This window comes from Tinamus guttatus, unplaced genomic scaffold (genome assembly GCF_059628265.1).
Source record: "Tinamus guttatus ecotype Peru unplaced genomic scaffold, ASM5962826v1 Tinamus_guttatus_pri_ptg000011l, whole genome shotgun sequence".
NCBI lineage: Eukaryota > Metazoa > Chordata > Aves > Tinamiformes > Tinamidae > Tinamus > Tinamus guttatus.
This window is the reverse complement of record NW_028288545.1, coordinates 868,514-893,023: the sequence shown is the minus strand read 5'-3', so window position 1 is coordinate 893,023 and position 24,510 is coordinate 868,514. Positions and strand designations below refer to the sequence as shown.

Below are 24,510 nucleotides of genomic sequence, written 5' to 3'. Positions count from 1 at the left end.
AATCTTTTTCCAGAGAAATGATTGTTGGACTTGCTGCAGAAACATTTTATGTTCATTATGAACACAAGACAAAGTGTGCAAACAGAAGCCACCGAAAGAAAGAACAAAAGAAAATAAAATTATATGTGAAGGGTGAAAATATAACTGAAAGACTGAATATGTGGTGCTTTTGTAATATGAAGCAATGGAACTGGGAAAATATGTCTAACCTGCTCCAGGTGAAACAGTACATTGGCTATATCAAGAACTCTTTCCACGGTCTTCTCAGGGTCTGAGGAATCTTCAGTTCTGTTTGGTAAATCTTTGTAAAGTGCCATCTGCCACCTAATGGCAGGATCCTCAAGCTACAGGAGAAAGATTTAACAAGTAACCAAGGCTAAAGTTTCAAATACAGGGCCAAAATTTTTCATTTTCAGAAACTACTTATAAAAACCACAGACAACTCTGCACAGTTAACCTATAACTTTATAGTATTCAATGATTTTAAAGCATTGGGAGAATATGTGCAAACAAAACTAAAGATTGATTCACACAATGTTTGTTGAAAGATTTAAGAGGACTAGAGGTATAACAATCTTGTCAGCAGCTTGTCAAGGAGCAAAAAAATAGCACTAATAACAGCAAGGAACAAACTAATTGAGGAAATGTAATGCATATAAGGTAGACAGACAGAATTTTAAGCACTCTCTTTCTAGTTATTAAACCAAACAACAAATGGCATTATTACTTTATTTGGGATTACCTAGTCCACACTTTTTAGTCTTGGATATTAGTCATTGCATTTTCGCTTTTTCCCATTGTTTGCAAATTTTTATTTTATTGCTTACAAGCTAAAAATTGAAAAGTTAATTTATAAAAAATGAATTCAAAATGTATTTTAGTAAGCCTATAAATTATGAAGAAATATATAAAAAACATTTTGCCCACTTCTTTCTTTACATTTTGTTTTCTGTGTTTTAGTGATCAATGATTTCCCATTTAACTACTAGCAAAATCTTCTCTGTTCATTTTTTCCCCCAAAAAATTTAGCTTGACATCTATTTTTCTAAAGCACTTTTGTGCATCCAAATTTCTGCCTGAAATGGGACAATAATGCTAACTCACCTTCACATATCATCTTATAATACACAGATTTTGTAAGTACTAAAAATTATCATAAACTTACACAGTTGCTCAACAATAGCTTATTACAATCTAGAAAGCCATAACTGACAGACATTTTTTCCACCTTTCAGTTTCTCCATTTCTTAACAACTGTCACATCCACAGTCTTTGTGTGAGCATTTGACTGGATCATCATGAATGGATAGTCCACAAAAGACTTTTTAAACACAGGCAGAGGTGTCTTCTGATCTGAGCACTTTTCATATTCTATCAAGGTACAGCTTTTTTGTAAAGGTAGTTTTGTAAGGGCATGAGTAGTTGGTATTTCAAGGTGTGAATTAGCATGGTTGGAAGAAGATTTTGGTGATTTGAGCTTCATCCATGTCAAAATAAATGCAGGTTTGTCATTAATTTCTTGAAATAAAAGGTTCAGTACTGGGTAACAGCATGCAGGCATGCAAGGAAAGGAAAGACAGAAACCAGGTGAAGACAAATGTAGACAAAGGCATGAAATAGACACTGCAACATTTATAGCTGAAGATTTAAAAGGGCAAGTCTCAAACAGTGCTTTTTTTCCAGAAGGAAATTGAGTTAAAGAATAGAGTAAAGAGGAAAGAGGGAGAGAGAGATGAAGGGGTTGTTTAGTAAGGCACTATCCGTGGTTCAAATCCCCTCTTCCTTCAGTAGAGAAGTACATCATTTTATTGCACTCATACTCTAGCTTCATCGTTTGTCATTATATGAAGCATTGAACAGCACTACATTGGGGTAGTTTAGGACTTCTGTCCTAGGGCTATTCATTTCACACAGAATAACTGGAACTGTGTAACAAAAAATCTACACTTTTTTTTCCCCTGGTCTGGAAAATAGGGGCAAAATAGAGCCTTGTGGTGATTTTTTTTTTCACTTCACAGCATATGCACAAGTGGCAGTTTCATCTTTCTTTACACTTCCAATTGATAAAAAATAACTATGAATATTTTGCAGATTCTATCTCAGACAATACAAGATAGCATTTAAACAGAGATAGACATAGTTTACATCTTCAACATCACATTAATGGTACCGATAGGCAGGCATTTAAAGGGTCACATGCTATTATATGTGACATAGCATTTAGCATTTGACATCAAACATTAGGTGCATAATTGCCCAGGTTTCTGGGCAATTCTTTATGAGAAAAAGATGCTTGAGGGATGAGAAAAAAGGATTATGAGTTATTCAAAGCAGGTCATTACATGGTACTAATGAACGAACTAAAATTAAAAAAAAAATTACAAGTGTGTTCAAAAATGCCTGTTAATTACCTTGCCCTGCAGATGAAGATTACTGCGAATGATATCTCGAACTTCATCCTCAGTATCTTTCTGTCAACAAATTAAAAGTCATATATTAGACACAACAACTAAATAAGAAAAAATACTGTTCATATGTCAAGCTTAGACTTGGTCTGAATCGTGACTAAAACTGAAAGTAAGAAATGAGGAAAATCTCAGAGGAAATGACTTTTTCATGAAATATGACCAGAGCTAGTCACATCCAACCTCCCTGAAAAAGATTTAGATGGCAACATTCATATTTGGCTGGATTAATTCAATATACTAAATATAAGTCTGATTTTAAAACACTATTACAAATACACTTTGACCAAAGTTTGCTCAAGTGAAAGCTATGTCATGAACAGATTTTTCTGTCCTGACAACATAACAGGAGAGCAAAGTCTTCACAGATATGATTTCTGGTTCTTTTAGAGATCTTCTATTCTTCAAATATATTTAGTTCAGTTGTCTGAAGATCATACAGCAGGCAAGAACGTAAAGAGCATTACAGCTTGAGAAGGTACTATATTCCAAATGACAACCATATTGTTGTTCTGACAGTATATTTCTGGAAGAACCATTTTCTGAATAATGAAAAGCCTAGCCCTACAGAAATTCCAGCACTCACCTGAAATTCAGTTATTGTATTTGGCACACTATATAGGAAACATCTGATTCTTATTTGCATTTTTAAATTTAATCTTTATAAAATATAACAAGCATATCTTACAATTAAAAATCAAGAGAGAAACAACTGTTCTAATTTAAGACATCATCTGTATGTAATTACTGAATTAAATTATCCTTTAGAAAAATAACCATGTCCAAATTGAAATATTTCATTCAGAGAAAATGAGAATGATATGTACATTAGTATCAACCATAGTCACCCATTGTACCTTTATATGACAGAAATACAGTCTTGACTATGAATAAAAACTCTTAACGCTATATTCCCATAGAGCAACGTTAAAATGAGAAAGGTTACAAAGCAAATACAATTAATATGAATGTTCCACTTGTAATTCGGACCTTATTTTTTCACTGTCTACACCGAGGAGACTGGAAAAACAGCAAAGGCAGACATTCCACCTGGAAAGTTGAGGGAGAGAAGAGGGAATTCCAGGATTTTTTCTGGAACTCTGGAATGTTTTCTATCCAGTCCTTTTGATCATGAAATATAATCCAATGTTTCCTGATCAGAAAAATCATGTAGGAAATCAGTAGTTTTAACAGTATTCATATAATGTTGAAAAATTAGGGCAAGAAAGATTTCCAAGACTTCAGTTAGAAGAATATTTCTAGATTTAGAAATGTAAAAAAGTGCACCTACCATACTGAATCGATTTTTGGCTAGTGCAATTAGCTCTTGGTCTCCAGGCGCACAAATATTTAGGCCAATGGGAAGCAGTCGCTTCAGCGCTGCCACAATGAGTGATGTCTGCATAGAATACCGGTCACCTTTTCGCTTCATCTTCTTCCTCTCCTGGTCAGAAACTGCTGCCTGCAACATACAGAAAAGAAAAAAAAAAAAGTCACTAACAATTTTTTGCTTGTCTCTGCTTTGATAATTTCCTTAATACCCATACGGCTGCATCCCTGCCCAATCCCATTATGTCACTGACCATTTTATGATGCCAGTCCACTCTTTCTCAAACTACCTTTTCTTTCCAACAGAGTCTCTTTTTATGTCCTGTAACTAAATACAATTTCTCAAAAACTATGCTTCTTTAGATTTCTGCTGCATCCTTCCTCTCTACAAATAAGATATCTCCCCCATCTCCAGATCTCTCATTTCTTCAATTTTCCGCAGCTAATCTTAAGCTTCTTTTAGTTGTTTCTATACATTAATTGCACAATCTGCCTATATTTTCATTTGTTTTCTTTGTGACAATGATCAACACAGAAGCATTCTGGATGGAGCACTTTTTCTTTAGAGGAAACACAACTGTGTATATCACAACTGAATTCTAGATCAAAAAGTGGTAGTAGTAACAGTAGAACATAGAAAACACACTTTTCAGATGTCCAAAATTTTAAAGAACGCTGAGCATGTCAAGGTTGGGCACATGCATTTCAAAGGAACATATTCAGTGCTTTTTTCTTGCCTGAAGACAAATTCATTGTCCATAGATAAATGAAAAATAGGTTGTTTATACGAAATGCTTGACTCTTTATATGTATGAAAATATAGATTTGATCTCTTTACACTCTTTGAGGCAGAAAGGATATTAAGAACAAAACATCCTGTTTGACACAAGTTATTCATTGTCCAAATCAGGTTTAAAAAACAGAAGAAAAGCTAGAGTATGTATCCCATCTCATTTAGTCTGAGATCACCAAAAACATTAAAAAGTACAGAAACTGGTAGTGATAACAGATATGCTTTTTCTCAGAAAATTTTGCTCAGAATTTAAATGTCTGCCCACCAAGTAGTCAGAATCTAAACATCTGCCCCTCAAGTAGTCAGAAGACTGGCACAGGCAATACTGCAATTCAAATTTGATACATGATTTTGGGGTGAAAGTTTGTACTCCAGGCAACATTTTATATATATATATATATATTTTTTTTTTCTTGCTTTGTTAAATATGGCAAAATAGAGCAAGACCCTAATTATTTTATCTCTGTAACTTAAAAGCTGAAGGTCACCCAAGAAGGATGCAGGAAATCTAGAGCAAAAAAGAAACATAAGTGAAATGCACTTGAAAATGCAGGCAATATGTATCAAATTAGGTAAGATTTAATACAGTATGTAAGTGGTAAGTGCTTTAATAAAGAGTTATATGCATAAGAAACTTATCTAGTTTCAACCAGAGATATCTAGTTGGATATTTAGCTTTATCATTTGATGCAAGAGAGAGAAAAGGTGAAAGAATCCCATTAAGATGGTTACAAAGAAGAAAATAACTGTCATCTTGCGTATGTGTAGATGCACATTAACTTAAGTACTGGAAGAAATGGGATACCCCAGGTAACATACTCTTACAAAAGTTCAAAATACTAGAGAAAAAAAAAATGTGAAATGAGCTAGAGAGAGGAGTGGTAAAGGGAATGAAATTAGAAGTAAGATATGCAAACCATTCTTCAGCCAGGTTGTTATACTGCTTTCATCACTGCTACAGCCTAGCATTTTCCAGAGCTATGTGATACGAATTACCAATATACCTTCCCTCTTCCTCTTTTTCTATATTTCCATCATTGGATAAATTCAATCAGTGAAAAATCTATGATTTCTTTTGCCCCCACAAAAATAAAAATACTAATAAAAAGAGAAACAGCTTAGTTTTTTTATATATATATATACTGAATGACAGTTGTAGAGCAGTTATTTGTTCCCCTGACAAAATCCCAATGCTCCTTTCACAACATTATAAATTGCTGTGAGGTTTTACCCAGTTTACTCTACAATCTGTAGCTAATGTGGTCAGAGTAGAAAATCTTTACATTACCTTGGACATCTTTGATTTGGTGTCAGTGATAAGGAAAGACATGTTGTTGATTTCATTTTGTACCACAAAGTTCTGTTCTTCCCTTTTAAAATTCTGAAATAATATATAGGAGATCTCAGTCAAAAGCATTTATAAGAAATCTACCTAAACAAGTCTTAAACAAAAATTTGTAAAATGAAACTAAAATTTGTATAACTAAAAATTTGTAAAATCCACAAAATAAAAGAAAAATCTTATGGATGGATCTTATGGATGACCAATTGAATTTCTATTTTATTCATATAACCTAGCTCAGGTTTTCATGTAGTTCTTTGTCTATTAGCTCAACATATATTTTAAAAGCTAAATGAAAACATGTATTTTATTATTGTATTATTGTTATCAATAGGTAAGGTGAAACTTGTTAATGGTTGAAGGAAAGCAGACAAAAGGAAGAATCTCCTGTATGAATGGATGAGAAAAACTTCAGCCAAAGTGCTCAGACACCTCTCAAAAATGAGTGTTGGAGAAAACAGCATAGCTCTTCTGTTTCCCTTAAAAGAATGTAAGCAGGCAAGTATAGAAACACAAACATGTACTAACTTGTCCTGCATTAAAATATTCACAAAGAAAGAAACACAGGCTTCAATTGTTACTTTGAATTATTTTGGTAAGTTTTCTATACACTTTCGGTAATATATTTCACAACACAGGACAGCAGCTAGATTATAGACGCCTTTACTGTTTTAAATTGTTTAGTTTGTGTAAAACAATGATACAGTATTTTAAAGAAAACAACCAAGGCATAAAATCAATTAGTTATGGCAATGAACATGGAATTATTTTTGCCATATCCCACAACTGTAGACAAGCAAACTTTCCAGACTCTACGAAAAAACTTTTTATATGAAAATTATGGTAGACTGTTCAAACAAATCATTCATTTTTACTTTCAAACACACAACATATCCAATAAAGAACTGTTTCCTTTACAGAACAGCAGATGCAAAAAAATCACTATTCTTATAATTTGATATAAAGACACTGTCTGTGTTTTCTCATGTCAAAAACATCCATTCCAGATTTTTACATAATAAAAACCAGTATGCACTTCAATATTATGAAGGTCATTATTTTTCTGTTGTGTGGGGAGCAATGTGTATTTCAATTATGAACAGTAATGTTCATAACAGATCTCACACAGAAATACAAGTACCAATACACAAATAAGACATTGAAAAAGTCAGTGTAAATAATATTTCATTAAGAGTTCACTGTGTGAAAGTGTTTCACTTCTTTTTTTCTGACCTTGCATATGAGGCAGAGGAATCAGGTTTCTCAATCAACAGTAAATTTTGTCAGAATGGAATGAAGAAGAAATCCTTAACTGTTAAAATTTATCAAATAAGAACCAATATTATCTAAGAAAAGTATTTCATTTATTTTTAGGACATATTTGTTATTTGTTTGCTCTATGCTTACAGCTGACTTCACTGAAACATATTTACACACAATTGCAGAACTAGCCTCAATAATTTTAGTATATACCTATTATTAAAGAAATAAAAAACTATCCTGCACCACAAATTAAGCCACCATAGGTAAGGCTGCACATTTCCTGGTTCCATTAGTCCTATTGAGGACCTATTCATAATAATTATTTGTATTATACTTCTGCCTACAGGCTCAAGCAGGCAAATTGTACAGATGAGGAAAATGGTGAGCTTCAGTGGTGAGCTACAGCCACGCTAATTTAGTAGCCATATATCCAGGATATAAAAAGGCTTCAGAGATTGACTGAAAAAAATGGCTTGAATATAGACCTCAATAAGTTTAATAAAAAAAAATAGAAACAAAACAGAAGTTATATGAAAAAAACACTCAGTTTTATTAAGCTACAGAACAAACATCAACTCTCTCAGCTACCCAGGTAATTGAAAGGTTTCAGAACGAAAAGTCATAATACCTTCTTAACTGAAGTTTCATCTCTACCATTATGTTTAACTTCCCAAGCGTAACCTCTAAATAACTAACTCACCTACTAGGAAAGCTGCCTGTTTAGCAAGGAATTACTTACATGAGATTTTGACCAGTAAATGAAGACCTCAGCCACCATGCGGAACAATTCCTCAGCTTCAGGGTTCGGCTCTTTTAGCCATTTTGCCCTAGAATTTGGTAAAAGGGCAGAAATGCTCATAATCCTTACTGGCTTAATGCTTTGAGAACAGTTTTCAACACTTTAGAACAATGAAAACAGACAAAACTAAGCATGCATGTGTTTTAATCCTTTCTGTTCGCAGCTGCTCTTTGATGCCCTATTTCAAAATCTTTAAAATCCTTTTACATCAACAGTAGCTGAATGCAGTAGATTTGCACTGGGCTTTTTCTTCCTTCTGTAAAAGGCCCCACCTACTTGAAAAAGTGTAGTTAAAAAACAGCTTAATCAACTCCAAAACAGGCAGGCTTTTAATTCAGTGCTAAGCGTATCAAGGGATAAGAGATGGTATCAACAAATAGAAAGTCTTTTAAGAGATTCATTGACCTATTCCTCTCCACATACCTGTTATAGTCCACAAATCTAATCAACAAAGGGTAGAAGGCATAGAGGTCCCGTGCCAAAGTGGTGAACTCATCTAGGATGAGCAGTTCAGCCTCCGACATGTCACCTCTGCCTTCTGCTCTTAGGTGTTCTTCATCCGATACAACCTCTGCTGCTTTTTTCTTTAGCTTATCCATCAGTGGCAGGAAGTGTGTCTTTAAGAGCTGGGGCTTCGCTTTGCTTATGATGGGCTGGGAAAACACTATTTAAGGCAATCAATATTATAACATACACCTGGCCACAAAATATAAATAAAAACTTGTACCTTTCACCCTCCTCCTCAAGTTGTATTTCTAGGCTACAGAGTAAAATCCTGTCCCCACTGAAATCAGCAGTAATTTTGCCATGAATTAAATGTGGTCAGGATTTCACACAGTCAATTTGTTTTCTCACTATTCGGGTAGAAAATGCGAATTAAGAGACTGAGCTTTATAGATCATAAAGTTTAAAATGCATCTTTACTGGCATTTTGGTGACCTATTTGCCTGCGTAATTTTACTGAGTAACATAATAGTTTAATGGGATATATGAGTGAATATATATATAGCGATACACAGTGTACAGAGTTTTCTCAGTCATTGGGTCTTCTTTTGAACGGTGCTTAGGAACTTGAATTAAGTTGCACTAGAATGTGTCCTGTAGTTATTTGCAAACTCACTGAAAGAGCCTGCTTGTATTCCTGATACAGATTAGAACACTGGAGGGCTTCTGTAGACATAAATGAGACTGATGTAACTGTGCACCGGTCATTTGAGATGTTACCAGAAGTTTATTGCAAATGTACTCATAAAAAAACAATATATAAATTAGCACTTTATCTGGGCCTACTCTGGTAAAAACTTTTTTAGTATATATATTACATAATAAGGTTTTTATATAATATATATATCAGTATATAATATATAGAGATATATAATATGCCATATAATGAGATATATATTATATATAATATTATATATATAATGATAATGATATAGTACGATATCTATAATATATCACTAGCCATCAAAAGACTAGGAAAATGAATGACTACTGAAAATGACTAATGCAGTAATTACTGAAAAGTCATACAAAAGCCTAATTGAAAAGCTAAAATCTCAAGATTGAATTTTACATAATGTAATATTTCTAAATAAACTTTAACAAAAATTTAACAAAATTTTAAGGTGTCATCCCAATGATGTTAATATAATGGTTACTAAAACAAATGATGAATGCTTATCTATATTTATCATCAAAAGGAAAGCTAGTTTTACAGCTTCAAAACAACATTTTAAGGATGAAGCTTTCATATAGAATAAAAAGGGCCTAATGCTTGCAAGGGAGCACCTGTGATACAAGGAAAATAGGCAGAATAATTATGATCCTTTAATTCAGTATAATATAAAATGTGTAACTGCATGTTCCTGGGCAAAAGGAACTTCTTAAATGGTTCAGCTTCTTAAAGGTCCAATGAACTTCTTAAAATACTTATTAAGAAATTAAAATATACTGCTTTTCCTTTATATTTAGCATTTCTGGTTCATGAAAAATTGTACTGTTTACTAGTATCAGGAAAATATGAGAACTGTTCTGCTCCAGCAATAACAGTGAATATGGAGTAATTCTATGTAAATCTATAGTAATTGTTTTAGACATGTCTTTTAATCTTACCTGCTAATCTCTTCATCCATGCTCCTTCATCAATACCAAGGTTGTTATAGATGATTTTCAATATGTTACCCAACAGAGTGTTCATGTGCTCTGATGTCAAGGCCGTACAACACATTTCAGCCTTGTCAGGGTTGTTTTCTGGCCCATGTTCCCACCAGTGTGACATGTAACTACACAGCATAGGCAGTATCACTTCCATTATATGTGGCATTTGTGTGTAACGAATACCAGACTCTGCCAGTTCCACAATTTCTTCCATTAGTTTCACCAAGGAAGGAATATTTGGGCAGACTTCTTCTACACTAGTAGGCAAATTGAGAACTATTAAAAGAAAAAGAAGAAGAAATAAACTATATATTACAGGGAAAATAATTATCTCCAATTCCTTTACCATACCATTTTCATTTTCTATTTATGCTTATTTCCTTCTGGTATAAAAAATAGAGTAGTAAACTTATTATATGTAATCTTTCATAGAAATATAATCCTAAAATAGAAGTAATTTTCCAACAATGAAATTATTACAGTGAAATACAGAATCTGAATTCATTCTATATGTAAAATCAAGCTTAAATTCCAGAATTATTCCTAACATGAGTTTTCCAGTGGAAGAAAGAAATTGAAAGAATGAAATACCTCTCTACAACAGATCAGATAAGACCCGATATGCTAGTAGGAGAAAAAAGTCATTTTCTGAATGAATCGAGCAAATTCTGGGAAACTGATTTTTGTGTTAGTTTCAGATTTTAAGCATTTGCTTTTTAAGTTATTTAATTATCAGTTATTTTCTCTGAAACAATACTGCAAATGCCTTTATCTTTGGAGGCAATTTTTACAGCTATTGAATAAAAGTCCTTAGGTACATGTGCAACACAGTACTATACACACATATCTAAATATTGAAATTTTAGCTTGCAAACTTTGATAATAACTACTGGAACCAAAATAAGCATAAACCTTTACCTCAAAGTTTCTCCTCTTAATGTGCCCTAAAAAAACTTTACAGAGTCATCTCAGAAAGTCTCATGCAATTTTGAAAAACAAACCAATTTCTGTTAAAAATCTAAATACAACTGACAGTCTTTCTAGATGTATTAAAAAAGATAGGATAAATAAAATAACTAAGCATGGGTTATATCTCCAAAATACGATACTAGAGTTCTTTGATGTATAAGCCAAGTATGCTCCCTTTTAAAAAAATTAAGATGAATCTATAAATATGATGTTGTTATGAGTTTGCATCAAATTCTCTGCTGTCTATACATATCTGTGATACAGTTTACACTTCACACACTTCCTTTATAACTTCTATTTCTATTTACCAAAGGAACAAGTAGTATGTATGTCCTTATTCCCTAGCTATGTTTTCATATAAGAAACATCTCAAGAGTTACAGGATGCAACACTAAAGTATTTGCTAAACAAACACAACCTTTTATCATCACGTATACAATATCCGAATTATTACCAATGCATGAAATCCCATCAATAATTGAATTCCAAAGTGACAAGGCCAGTAGCTCCAAATGAAAACACTGGTATCTTTAAAAATATAAAGTACTCATTTAGCCCACTCATTTAAGAAATACAATCAAGGGAGTACACAAATTTCTGAATTATAAAATGTATACAAAAATATATTTAATAAGGCAAGCAACGCTTATAATTACATCTGTGCTTGAAAAGTCATCATGTAAGATTCTGTAAATACCTGCTCTGTCTCTTGCATTCTTGGTATTGTAAATTGAGTAAGTATTATGTTTGTTCAAGTGAGTTTCCAAAAAAGCCACTGGAAATGCACCCGAAAAAGCAGCCAAGCATTCTCCCAGTGCAGATCGTTGCCTGTGAATTAACAAACATAGGCAAATATATACATTTTTGATGACTGAAAACACCCTGGAGTAATTCTGCACCCGCCTTATTTTATTACAAAAGATGTGCTTGTCAAACATGTGCTTAACAAATGTGCTTGACAAATACCAAAATCCATGAATTGCTCATATCCTGTAGAAATAATGAGACATGGTTTACCACAGATGTGTATTTTATTACTTATAGCCATTAAGTCTCTGCATTCTTCACTCTGTCTCCCATGATAATGACACCAAGAAATAGACAATCTCTCCAGTGGTTGGTCTGGAATTAAACACAGGCTGATTTGCTAGCCTGACTCATTAGTTGACTGCTACTAAAACATGAAATGTTTGAATTTCTGCTCAGCTTTCCCTCAGAACAGCACTAGTCACTGTATGGGAACAAATTTCTTTGAAACTTTTAAGAACTGAATAACATTGAAACCCCTATTCTTTGGCTAAAAAGTAACTTGGAGTAACTTGGAGAGAAGATAACAGAGATGCACAAACAAAAAGCAATTATAAAATCCCATTTCCTTAGGTGACTGAACATGATACAACAGTGACAAATAAAGTAAATTAAGGATAATTAGAAAAAAATCAATAAAAAAGGAATAATTAAAACAATTACTAGCTAAGCCAAATGATGTTTGGCTTGCAGTTCCTTAGTCTGAACTCAAATCAAGTGATATTTAAAGCAAAAGTCAGATCCTTTTATCTGCAGTTTCTATTTTAACTAAGAAATGTATTTTGAGAAATGTAAAATGTAACTTTTTTTTTAGGTGTGATATAATAAATGCTTCCGCATTCTGCTTAATGTTTGAGGATTTTTTTCCAGTTCCTGTTTTTTTCACCAAAAATCTGTTCCTATACTCATTTCTGGACTGCATAATCATTAAGCTAAATATAAACAAAAATGATGAAAACAGAGAAACCTTTTTTCTTCTTACCGCTCTACATAGATACTCTTGCTGGTCCCCAGAGCATATAAACTGGCCAATATTCTGTAACAAGAGACCTGAACATCTTCCACTAAAGAGAAAAAGCAAATGATTGGTATGAAGAGATTCTTTTCACTACATTTCTGTAGGATTAACACATAATAATTTCATTGATAACTGAAAAGCTAATTTCATTGCATTTCTTTTGTCAAAAACTGCATTGGCAATATTAAGCTATCAAAGACCATTCACGAGAACACTTTAAAAACATATATAAATACATACATAAATAGTCCCCCGACCATTCACCCCCGATCAAAACCATAGGTTTTGATCAAAACATCTACTTAATTCAATACAAAATCACCAGCTAAAATATTAATCATATTTCATGCATCATTAGTGCATTAATATTGCTGCAAATAATACAGGATAATATATGATTTTATAATCTAATAATTCATTAATACCTATAGGATACGTGTTAATCAACCTTTTCTGGATGGTCTGCAGCACTTACGAAATCACCTCACATTTTGAGATTATCAGACATCCCTTCAGTCACACTAATGTAAGAATTATATTCTTAACCTCTATATGAAAATATGTTTTTCCAAGGCAGCTAAGTGGTTTAATCAAATTAAAGGGAAAGAACAGGAATGTACCAGCAAAGAGGACAACAATCCCATTTTTTTCTATATGTTCACTACATGTCATCTATCTCGAATTCAGCAAGGCTTTTGACACCGTCCCTCACAACATCCTCCTGGGCAAGCTCCGGAAGTGTGGGATAGATGAGTGGACAATGAGGTGGATTAGAAACTGGCTGGATGGCAGAGCTCAGAGGGTGGTGATCAGCAGTGCAGAGTCTAGTTGGAGGCCTGTCGCTAGCGGGGTCCCCCAAGGGTCAGTCCTTGGTCCAGTCCTGTTCAATTTATTCATCAATGACCTGGATGAAGGCACAGAGTGCTGCCTCAGCAAGTTTGCTGATGATACCAGACTGGGAGGAGTAGCTGATACCCCAGAGGGTTGCACTGCCATCCAGAGGGACCTGGACAGACTGGAGAACTGGGTGGTAAAAAACCTCATGAAATGTAACAAAGACAAGTGCAAGGTCCTGCACTTAGGGAGGAATAACCCCAGACACCAGTACAGGCTGGGGACTGACCTTCTGGAGAGCAGCTCTGCAGTGAGCGACCTGGGTGTCATGGTGGACGACAAGTTGACCAGGAGGGAGCAGTGTGCCCTCGTGGGCAAGAAGACCAATGGGATCCTGGGATGTATTAAGAAAAGTGACTCCAGCAGGTCGAGGGAGGTCATCCTGCCCCTTTACTCAGCCCTGGTGAGGCCACATCTGGAGTATTGTGTCCAGTTCTGGGCCTCACAGTACAAGAGGGATGTGGAGCTGCTGGAGAGAGTCCAGCACAGGGCCACAAGGATGATCAGGGGCCTGGAACATCTGCCCTATGAGGAGAGACTGAGGGAGCTGGGCCTGTTCAGCCTGGAGAAGAGAAGGCTGAGAGGGGATCTGATGAGTGTATATAAGTACCTCAAGGGAGGCAGTGAGGAGGATGGTGCTGGCCTCTTTTCAGTGGTGGCCATGGACAGAACTAGAGGAAACGGCCACAAACTGAAGCATCAAAAGTTCCACAGGAACATAAGGAAAAATTTCTTAGCAGTGAGGTGACCCTGCGTGTGCAGGGGGGTTGGACTAAACCTCTAGAGGTCCCCTTCCAACCTTAAGCATTCTATGATTGTATGATTCTATATTTTTCTAGTCTCTTCCTCTAAAACAAGATGTTGGGGTTATAATCGAATTAAGACTTTAAGTGAAAAAGCCTACAAAAGAGCATCAAAGCTATAGAGCTGGTTCATTTCCATAAGGTGTTTTTAGTATTACTGATCTCTTGGTGTTGTATATTTTTATGTGATAAAAGTAGTTTCAGATACCCAGACCCATAACAAATATCTGTGTACATGATCACACAACAGGACAGCTCTGTAAATGTAGTAATATGCATAGCTCTCAGCAGTAATCGAGATGCTTGTCATCAGAGTAGTACAAATAAAATAATGGTATTATAAACAAGATCTGAAGAGAGTGCAAGAAAAATTAGCTTTTCCTATCATGCTGCAGACCAAAAAAAATTGGAATATTATAAACTAATAATTCTTTCTCAGTTCATAAATTATTATTGGGATTTCTGAAACCAGTAAGAGGTAGAAGTGATTAATAGAAATAGTTGATTAGAAATAATACATCAATAAGTATCAAAGTTAGTTAAATTCTAATACATGGAATATCGTAGGTCAAAAATTAGATATGAATGTGTTCATGCCAGAACAAGTAACAAATGGCAGACAAGTGGCATATTTTCACACCACTAATGATATTTTTCCAGATACTGTCAAAATCCTAAACTTTATAGGAATAATATGATGAGAAAGATAGATGTTAAATTTCAGCACATTCAAATCCATCAATTAACCACTGAACTTCAGAAAAGCGTTAAGTTCCTTTAAGATTATTTTAAATAATATGTTAGGCAATGAGGGAAAAAAAAAAAAAAAAAAAAAAAAAAGATGATATTCTCTTTTCAAAAGCTTCTTTCAGTTATTTCCCATAACCATGTTAGTCACAGAGAAGCAGAACAGCTAGCTCCCTTTGGAGTAGTTTGGTCAGCAGAATTCCTGTGGCATTCCTAAATCATCTGAACTTAAAATTCCATATTGCAGACTATTTTGTCTTATAGAGATGAGGTTTGGAAAATAAAGAAACTGAATCTGCCATAATCAGAATCTCTATAGAATTGGAGCCTCACACACATCTGCTTTCTTCAGGAGCTCTTCCTGCTTTCTCTTCTAATCTAAGATGCACTCAAATTCCCTGTTAATTTAAACTGTGTAGAGAGGCATTTACAAGATGGTTTTATAGGCTTTTGAGCTGTCTTCAAAACTCTATGCAAACATTAATTTTGCACCAAACTGTTCTCATAGTATAATCTTTTATAGTTCTATAAACAGCTACAAAGATGAATTAAATTATACAAAGTAATTTTTTATACAAGAACTTGCATAAAGTCACCGTAAATCTATGGTGGTCTCAAAAACAAAATCAAGCTTTCTGACTGCCTAATCATGACCATATCCTCTTTCATATTTATACAAAGTCCAATAAAGACTGTAGAGTTTGTTCTAAACTGATCACAGCAAATATTTGTTTAAATCAACAACAAGGTTGCCAAAGAAACGAAGAATTTTCCTTCTTTAATAGAAATGAGAGCCTAGCAGTGCTTACATTGTGCTTGACATTACAGGTGTTTTAGCAGCATGGCATTTCTAAAAAATAATACATACATATTAAATCTTCGCCAAATTGGTGCTGTCCAATATGCTCAAATAATGAAGATAGCACCGGTAGGAGAGCTACTGTGGTATAGTTAATGATTTGTGTCACTCCCTTGGGCTGGTTTCTGGTGTGTGTAAACTGGCCTTGCTTAAGATTTTCCATTGTTTTCTCCAGATCCTCAGCAGCATTATCCAAAAATGCTCTCAATGCCATCTTAACAGACTCCAGACCAGTTTTCATCACAGTCCTGCATATGGCATTTATGGAAAAAGAAAGAGAATAGACAAGTATGAAATAAAGTCTAGTCTTGCTTGTCTGAATTAATCAAGATCTGAATAAAAATATTTCCAGCTTCTAAAATCTCCCAGAATTACAACCTACTGAAAAACTGTTTCATAGGTTCTCTGCAGAGCACAGGGATATTTTATGTACTTGAACAAAATACAGATCTTTTACAGACAGAGATTAATTTGCCTCCAGAGGAATAAAACAAACCCCCTCCCCCTCCCCAAAAAAAGACGAAAAATGAATAAAGTTATTATTCATCAGTCTCAAGCTGTTTATGAAAAACTTTTTCCAGTCGTGAAGGTTATATTTCTGTCTCTAAGACATGAATGCCAGAGAGCAAGGAGTGAAAGCCACCAAATCTATAGATTAAAAGGAAATAAGCAAATAAGAAGACATAACACATCACAAAAACATTAAATCGTTGATTACATAACTATAGTAAGCCATATAATGGTATAACCCAGGAGAATTATTTCCATTAAATAATTATTATTATTTACTTGGCTCAAATGCAGAGATCCTGTGATTAAAGAATTTATTTATGTATCTCCCTATATGAAATAAATCCAGGTTAAAAATTAATGATTGGCAGATATGAGTCTTTTTTAATGTAATAGTAAATATAGTATTTTATACAGTTTTAATGGCAATATTTTCAAACTACCACATAAATCTTTAATCTTCTGAAAGCTCTACCAGAAGCAAAGTTGGTTATCTCCCTAAGTTTGTATTGCCCTATATGATTGCATAGAGCATGGACATTTTATGACAAGAAATAAAGACATTGCAGCCTAATGGTCCCTTCCGACCTCAGTCCTTCTGTGATTCTGTGATCTGCATGTTGGACATCATTTAATTGTTTGAAAGTAAATGCAAAGTGAAAATAGTTATATATAATTACCTTGAAAAACATGAAATGGTCATGTTTTGCTTCACAGTTGCAAAGCCAATATCAATACAAATACTCAATTGTGCAGCTGATGAAAAGGAACTTATTACTCTTTAATATTTCAAAATTGTCTTTTTCATCCATTAATGTTGCAATGACTCAAGCAGCTCAATTTAAATCAACTTAAAAGTATGACTGAATTCAATTTAAAGGCTCTTTATGTTCAAAAAAGGGAGTGAATTAGCTTTGCAATGAAGACATTCTATGAGACAGATATACTGCCTCATATACCATTTCCATTTAACTTCTAAATATTTGACGAAATAGCATAAGAGTAAATGTTTTCAGTGTTATTTTATTTTTAAGCCGGTCATGTAATCAAAATCAGCAGAATGAAGATACAGCAGTTTTTGGACACCACTGATCTGAACTGAAACTTAAAGCGCAACCTAAAAAGACTGTTCTAACAACTCCTACATAGTTAAAACTAGTAAGTGCTTTCTAGGGAGGATTTCGTACATTAACTTATTTCCTGAGTTTGAAAATTCTGTAGCCTTATATGGGTAGCTCCAATGCGAATGCACATGAGAAAAGCTCTCTTTTAAAATTTTTCCTTCCTATTTTAGAAGACATATTCAGCATTACCTTGCATCCAAGGTCTGACCCAGTATATGAAGACAGTTGACGATTGATGCTGCATCATTTCCTAAAGGGAAAGGAAAATATCAACCAATTAAGTTGTGTATACTTTAGAATATCCAGACCTTCTGCTAACTATATCTCTATTTTTAACAAAAGATTAAATGACATACTACAGGAGCAATTCAACCTCTGCATATTTTTAACAGACAAGTTAAAAGCATGCAGTTTGTTGTCTTAGCCTTGTTTACACAAATGCAGTAACCAGAGGCAGTAAAGCATCTCATAAAATAGCTGAGGCAGTCAAGAAAGAAGCACTTAAATGTGAGGTTAATTAAAGCTGTAGTGTATTGACTGGTTTTCATTTATGTTTTATAAATTAAAATTGACTTATTCGATTTACGTATCAAATAAAACGTTTAACTCTCTCAAGTTACAACACGGACAAGAAGAACACATTTATACAAAATGCCATCAAAAAAGCTAACCCATCTGTGTCACTAAAAGGCTGCAAATGTTTATAGTGGGATCAGGTGCATCCCACATCAGGAAAACTCTTCTGATATAATCTGTACTTCCCAACACTATTTTTTTTTAATATGTATGTATGCAAGAAGAGCACACAGACCACACACACCCCCCCCTTGTACGTATACACCCACACACACTAAATTGCTGTTATACATAAGCCACCTCTAAGTTCACTTTTTAAATCCAGGACAGATTTAGCCTATATAAATTTAATTCACGGGCTATTTAATTGATTTTAATTATAACAAAAATGAATGTATCATTTTCCTGCTTCTCTTTACCTTTAAAATTTCTCTATTCAAAACAAACACATCAAATGTTTAAAACGGGTTCCTAAAAATCCTGTCCTCAGCATATGGTGCATTGTATTTTATCAGTGTGGGCTACTGCACTTGCAAATATAAGTGAGCATAGAATTAAAAGCAGTAACTGTTTCTGTGAAGTAAAGATTTAAAAAAACAATTTGCAAGGACAGAGTGGGGATTTACTATAGCACTGAGAAGGTTTTTCTATGGTATCAAAATCTGAAGTAATTTTTGTGGTGTGGATCCATAGCAGATTAAACCCATCTCAACCACAGCTTCCCTGGTTACCCTTAGCCCTGCGGCCCCACTTGCCTTGCACTGGCATGGGTGGCCATGCACTGCTGTAGTGAGCAGCAGGGGAAGCTGAGGTGGCCCAGGCAACTCTTATCAACAAAACAAAACAAACAAACAAACAAACAAACAAAAAATCCCAAAGGTTAAAGTTTTGGTCAGCTCCTGAGTTATTTTAATACTATGATAACAGGCATGCCAGAAATAATGAAGAAGAGGGGCATGTAGACATGTCATTACCATGCAAACGATAGCAAGGATAAAGTGAGGTAGTTGAGGCAGCCCCTAATTAGACTGGGGCTTAGGCTGTCATGAAGTAGCACCCTAGGAGTCACAGTCCAGGGGGTATATGCTGCATGCTACAGTGCGCTGCAGAGATGCTCACTCCAGTTCCCTGAAAATTTACTTCTTTGGCCTATGTACACATATTTCAAGAGACATATGTTTATCAAGAATTAGGTACTTGCCATGGTGAAGCTCTGAATGAAGAGACAAAAACTGACCTAAACCTTCTGAAAACCAGGCAAGCTTTAGGTGTATCTCTGTAGCAGACAGTAGCAGTTTTTAAAAGGGCCTATTTAACTGGCACCAAAAACACCTAACACTATCTTCTACCTGACTACCGTAAGTCAAGCACGATAAAAAAGGGCTTTGAATCTATGCCTAAAAAAACACTGCTTCAGCTCATTTTTGTGGCACAAACAGCAAACTTAATCACTGCTCCTTTCAGTTACTATAACACACATTTTATTAGAAATCATCTAGCCTGAGTTTACTGGACGTTGCTTTGACAACATCGAAGTTGGAGTAGTGATGGCCTGCCAGTTAATTCTCCTAGACAGAACTAGAACTTTAGCAATCATTCTACCTCTCATAGAACCAGAACTCTAGCAATCATTCTACCTCTCATAAGTTGTACTTTGACACTATAAAACCAACTTTTTCCTTTTTAAGTAGATCTCTTAACTGTTGACACTTCAAAACTCTACAAAAGCTGAATCACTTTGGGAGCTGGGTTTGCACAAAAGAGCTTTCTAATTCTGATGGTAAGGCAATCTGTATCATAGGACCATAGTATATTTTGTAAGACTAGAGTACATACGCATTTTAAGAAGAAACTTGCCACTTTCTGTGTTGAAACAAGAGCAAAAGCCAGCCAGCCTACCCACTTTAAAAAAAAAAAAAAAAAACCCAAAATACAGCAAATCATTTCTCTAAAGTCTAGCAACACACATAGTACAGTCATCAGGAAAGAGTTTTCATGATTTCAACCAGAGCAGAATTCAGCGAACGTCATGAATTCAGGCACCTTCAATTTACATAGATCCAGTACTATACTTCAGAAAGTCTCTAACAGATTCAGGATGTAACTAGGCAGAGAAAGTCTTCCGTCTCCTTTCAGTAACTCCTCTGATTATATTCTCTAAGGTCCTGAAAACAAGTGAACATATGCAGGCCATTCTTATTTGATGACTTATCCAGCTGATTTTTGTTTCAGATTGCATGGAAATGTAATACTAGTACTAAGATAAAAAGGTTAAACTTACATACTAATATAGCAAAAATATCTAATCAGAGTTAAGCAATATAGATAAAGCAAATAAAATGAGTCACAGAAATTTGCATTTTAAATTGACAAAATATAAATCTAGGTGCTTAATTCACCAAAATTACAAAAAAAATCAAATGCAGTCCACTAATAAGTAAAGTAAAACAAGTAAATCAACACAGTCTTAATGAAGCACAACTACAGCTTACCAACAGCAAATTAATAGGATCTCAATCTTGTTATATAATATAAAGAAATAATAATTCCATGATGACTAGTAGTTCCATAACCTGAGTGACAGTCTTACATATCAGATGCGATTACCTGTTTAAGTTCCTGGAAGATTATTAACTTTCTATTATTTCTAGATTTCTATACCTACGTGATGGGCTATACCAAGTTCAACCTGTGTGATTTTTTCACATGCAGGTCTGTTTTGAGAGTCTCTTTCACATTCACAGTGAGCATAAAGCATCTGTATGGAATGCCTATAAAACAACAAACTCCATATCACTCTCACAGGTTACTGACCTAAGCACTTCCAAAATGTCTTTGCAGGAGTACGTGCGGTACTTTTGATCACATTGGCTACCACAACAAAACTCCCGGTCAAGATAAGGTGATGTGTGACTTCAGCCTTGTCACAACTCATGAAAATCTACAGTATACTTCTGTGTTGGCATAACAATTTTGTATTCTGTTAGTTACTGCATGCTGGGAAACTTGAGTTAAATAAATAAATAAATAAAATTTTCCTGGCAAATATAGAGTCATGGTAGTGAATCCTCATCTGATCCCATCCCTTCTGATCCCACCATCCCAACACAACAAGAATGAAGCAGGCAGAGAAGTGCAACGGAAAAATGCCCTTTCAACCCTTTTATAGCGCTGAAGAAAGATGCACTGTTTCAGATTTTGAGCTTTAACGGTTCATTTCTAGAAATCGTCAGAAAAGTTGATTCACATAATAATGAAAAAAATTTTCAAAATTTTCATAATTTTTGGTAATGCCTGAACTAGTTCATTCTTGTGGAGAAATAGCCTAGGGTATATACCAGAGTTTACAGGTAGGTTTGTAACATACTCCTCCACCCCTCATACAGCTGCAGAAATAACTCTGTTCTTCCTGTGATCTTTGACTTAACAGGCAAATCCACTCAGCTCATCCCAAAATACATTTTAAAATAACATCTCCAAATAAATTCCACTCTTTCTCAGTCTACTGGTTTTGAAGCTCTTTGGAGCACTGCACTGGATCAGCATATGGAATGAAATGCCTAGAAACTGAGTTAATATATATCACTTTTACCAAATTCTAATCATCTAAGTAACTACCCAGTTAGATATGCTTATGAATGTTGAGTTTTCAGTGCATCTATTACAGTATTTATATGCATACAGATGTGTGATTTCAGCTCTTTCATCATTGTAACATAAGAAAAACTGCAGTGTAAATGACCAACACATATCTCATATAATGTACACACTTAATTTTACTTTGATTTGACTTCAATTAAGTGATTTTCACATGGCATAAGACAAACACCAAGCCCCCAGTGGATTTACATAATACTGGAAAGATAGCAGACATGCGTTTGTGGAGTCAAGCACATCTGGGAATATGTAAGAGTTCTACAGAGCATCCCTAAGCATTTCAGCCCACTACAAACTTTTCTTAATATCTTTCCAATAAGAATGTGCAGTTCTGATGCTGTATTATTCCCATAGCAAGTCTGTAACAGTTCAAATAAAATAATGAATATGCAATCATAATCAACGGTGAAATTCTTTGGTAGGATAATTAGTTACAGGTTAAACAAAATAAACCAAAAGCAACCCCAAACTGAAAAACACAATGCATTTTATCTAATAAATTTTGTGATCTATCAGTCTAAAAGATCATTAGTGGTCTTTGAAGACCATGCATTTCAGCCATGCAGCATGCAACAAGGCAGCATCTAACACAAGGCAAAAATGGCAAAAGAAGAATAAATAAATAAATAAATAAATAAATAAATTCAAAAAAGCAAGCAATGGCCATGCTAGTATTTTTCAAGGGTCTCCTTACCAAACAGTGAAATCCTATGCCTGACAAGAACTCCCAGTTTGCAGAACAGGCTGAAGACAAAAGAGAAAAAATAAAAGAGAAGAGAAAGGAAAAGGAAAAAGGGAGGGGAGAAGAAAGAAAAAAAATAACAGCTGATATATGAGCAGGAAAAGCAACATGATGTCACGCAGAAAGAATCAATTATCTGAGCAGAATGTGGGACAGAGTACTAAAGAAGAGTTTTTAAGTGCATATCCTTAACAAACATGGTTAAATAAGCACATATTATAATTAAGAAAACAAAAAAAAATTAAAAGCAAAGCTAATTAATATAAAAGCGTCCTATATGAAAACCCACATGGAAATAATCACTAAAGCTGTAAAAAGGAAAACATGGTCAGAGGGCTACTGGGAATATCACCAACAATTGGGAAATAAAACGTAAGGAAATCAGATTAATTGAAGTGTTTGATGGCAAAAGTTTTGAAAATCCAATTTGGACCTTGTCATCTTGAACATAGTAAGAATTTATTTTAAATACATTCATTTTTAACACATTTAACCTGAGAAATATCTTCCTAAATTGTTAAAAATGACAAAAAATATGATCAATGATTTCATTTCACATCCTTTATTTTTCTGCTGATGAGCAGAGCACCATTCAGCACAAGGGAGAACAAAACTTTATGTTAATTAATAGAAGCAGGAGCACACCAGGATACAAAAATTGACCTGGCCTCCAACTGTAACAACAGATTAATTCAATCTTAATGATCCACTTCAGTATGAGAATTTTCTAGGAGAGTAACATTAATTCTGGTGTTATTTTCTGAGCTACCAAGAAACTCATCTGCCACAAATGACATGAATAAAATCATGTCATTTTATTATGGCACGTGGGCCAATTATCAACTTCTGATTTAAAAGCAAAAGACAAAGTAAGGAGGCCTGCAGTTTATGGATGGGTTGGTCCATTAGAACTGAACATGTTGTTCCATTGAGAACAGAGTACAGTCTGGTTGGTCAGTGTTTAGGGATATCTGCTCAGTTTTTGTTCCATGAGACAGGCATATACTGCATATTCTTTTACAAGGAACCTGGCCCATCCAGTCTGAAAGGAAAAGTACAGAAGCTTGCTAACATCATCTAAATCTTGCATCAGTTCAAATAAAGATATTTTAAAGCTCTCATTCTGTCCTACTTTCTAACCAACGATACTCAACCAACTCAACACAGAACGAATCTTACACCACTGCAGTAGTACAAGGACTGGTAAGATGGCCTACTGAAGGAGAAATGTACAAAATCCAATTCTGAAGAGCCTGCTTGCAAGTAAGGTAACTCTGTGATCCTTCAGGAGAGGTCTGACTCCCATTTTTTTCCAAAATAGTTCTGCATTTAATGTATTTTCTGAACAGGTAATAGCTGCTGCATTTGCCAATGTAGTCACTGCATTATCACTACCCAAAATGATACTCTTCCATATCTTAATGAATATAAATTGATCTTTATTTGAAGAAGGAAGCAGACAGAAATGGTTCTTGCTTTTGAAGAAAATAGTACATAAGAGCTGCACCCATATAAATCTAAGGGAGAAACTAAATAGAAACTAAACAGAAAATTCAAAATTCAGGTTTGGCAATTATTCTCCCATGCTGAGGAAAAAAAAAAAAAAACACTCCAAAAAGTTGGCATGCTATTAAAATGGCCCAAAACATCTTC

General features: G+C 34.5%; 1 protein-coding gene across 1 annotated transcript in view; it reads right to left on the bottom strand.

Annotated features, from left to right (window-relative positions):
- RYR2 (ryanodine receptor 2) overlaps positions 1-24,510 on the bottom strand; it is a 362,813-nt gene that overhangs the window by 53,889 nt on the left and 284,414 nt on the right. The window contains exons 61-72 of the mRNA XM_088522870.1: positions 22,810-22,859; positions 18,072-18,132; positions 16,258-16,496; positions 12,910-12,991; positions 11,818-11,948; positions 10,107-10,427; positions 8,415-8,655; positions 7,932-8,019; positions 5,876-5,968; positions 3,757-3,927; positions 2,412-2,471; positions 210-344 (exon numbers count right to left, since the gene is read on the bottom strand). Coding sequence (XP_088378996.1) covers positions 210-344; positions 2,412-2,471; positions 3,757-3,927; positions 5,876-5,968; positions 7,932-8,019; positions 8,415-8,655; positions 10,107-10,427; positions 11,818-11,948; positions 12,910-12,991; positions 16,258-16,496; positions 18,072-18,132; positions 22,810-22,859 — 1,672 coding nt within the window. The remainder of the gene's footprint in view (positions 1-209; positions 345-2,411; positions 2,472-3,756; positions 3,928-5,875; positions 5,969-7,931; positions 8,020-8,414; positions 8,656-10,106; positions 10,428-11,817; positions 11,949-12,909; positions 12,992-16,257; positions 16,497-18,071; positions 18,133-22,809; positions 22,860-24,510) is intronic.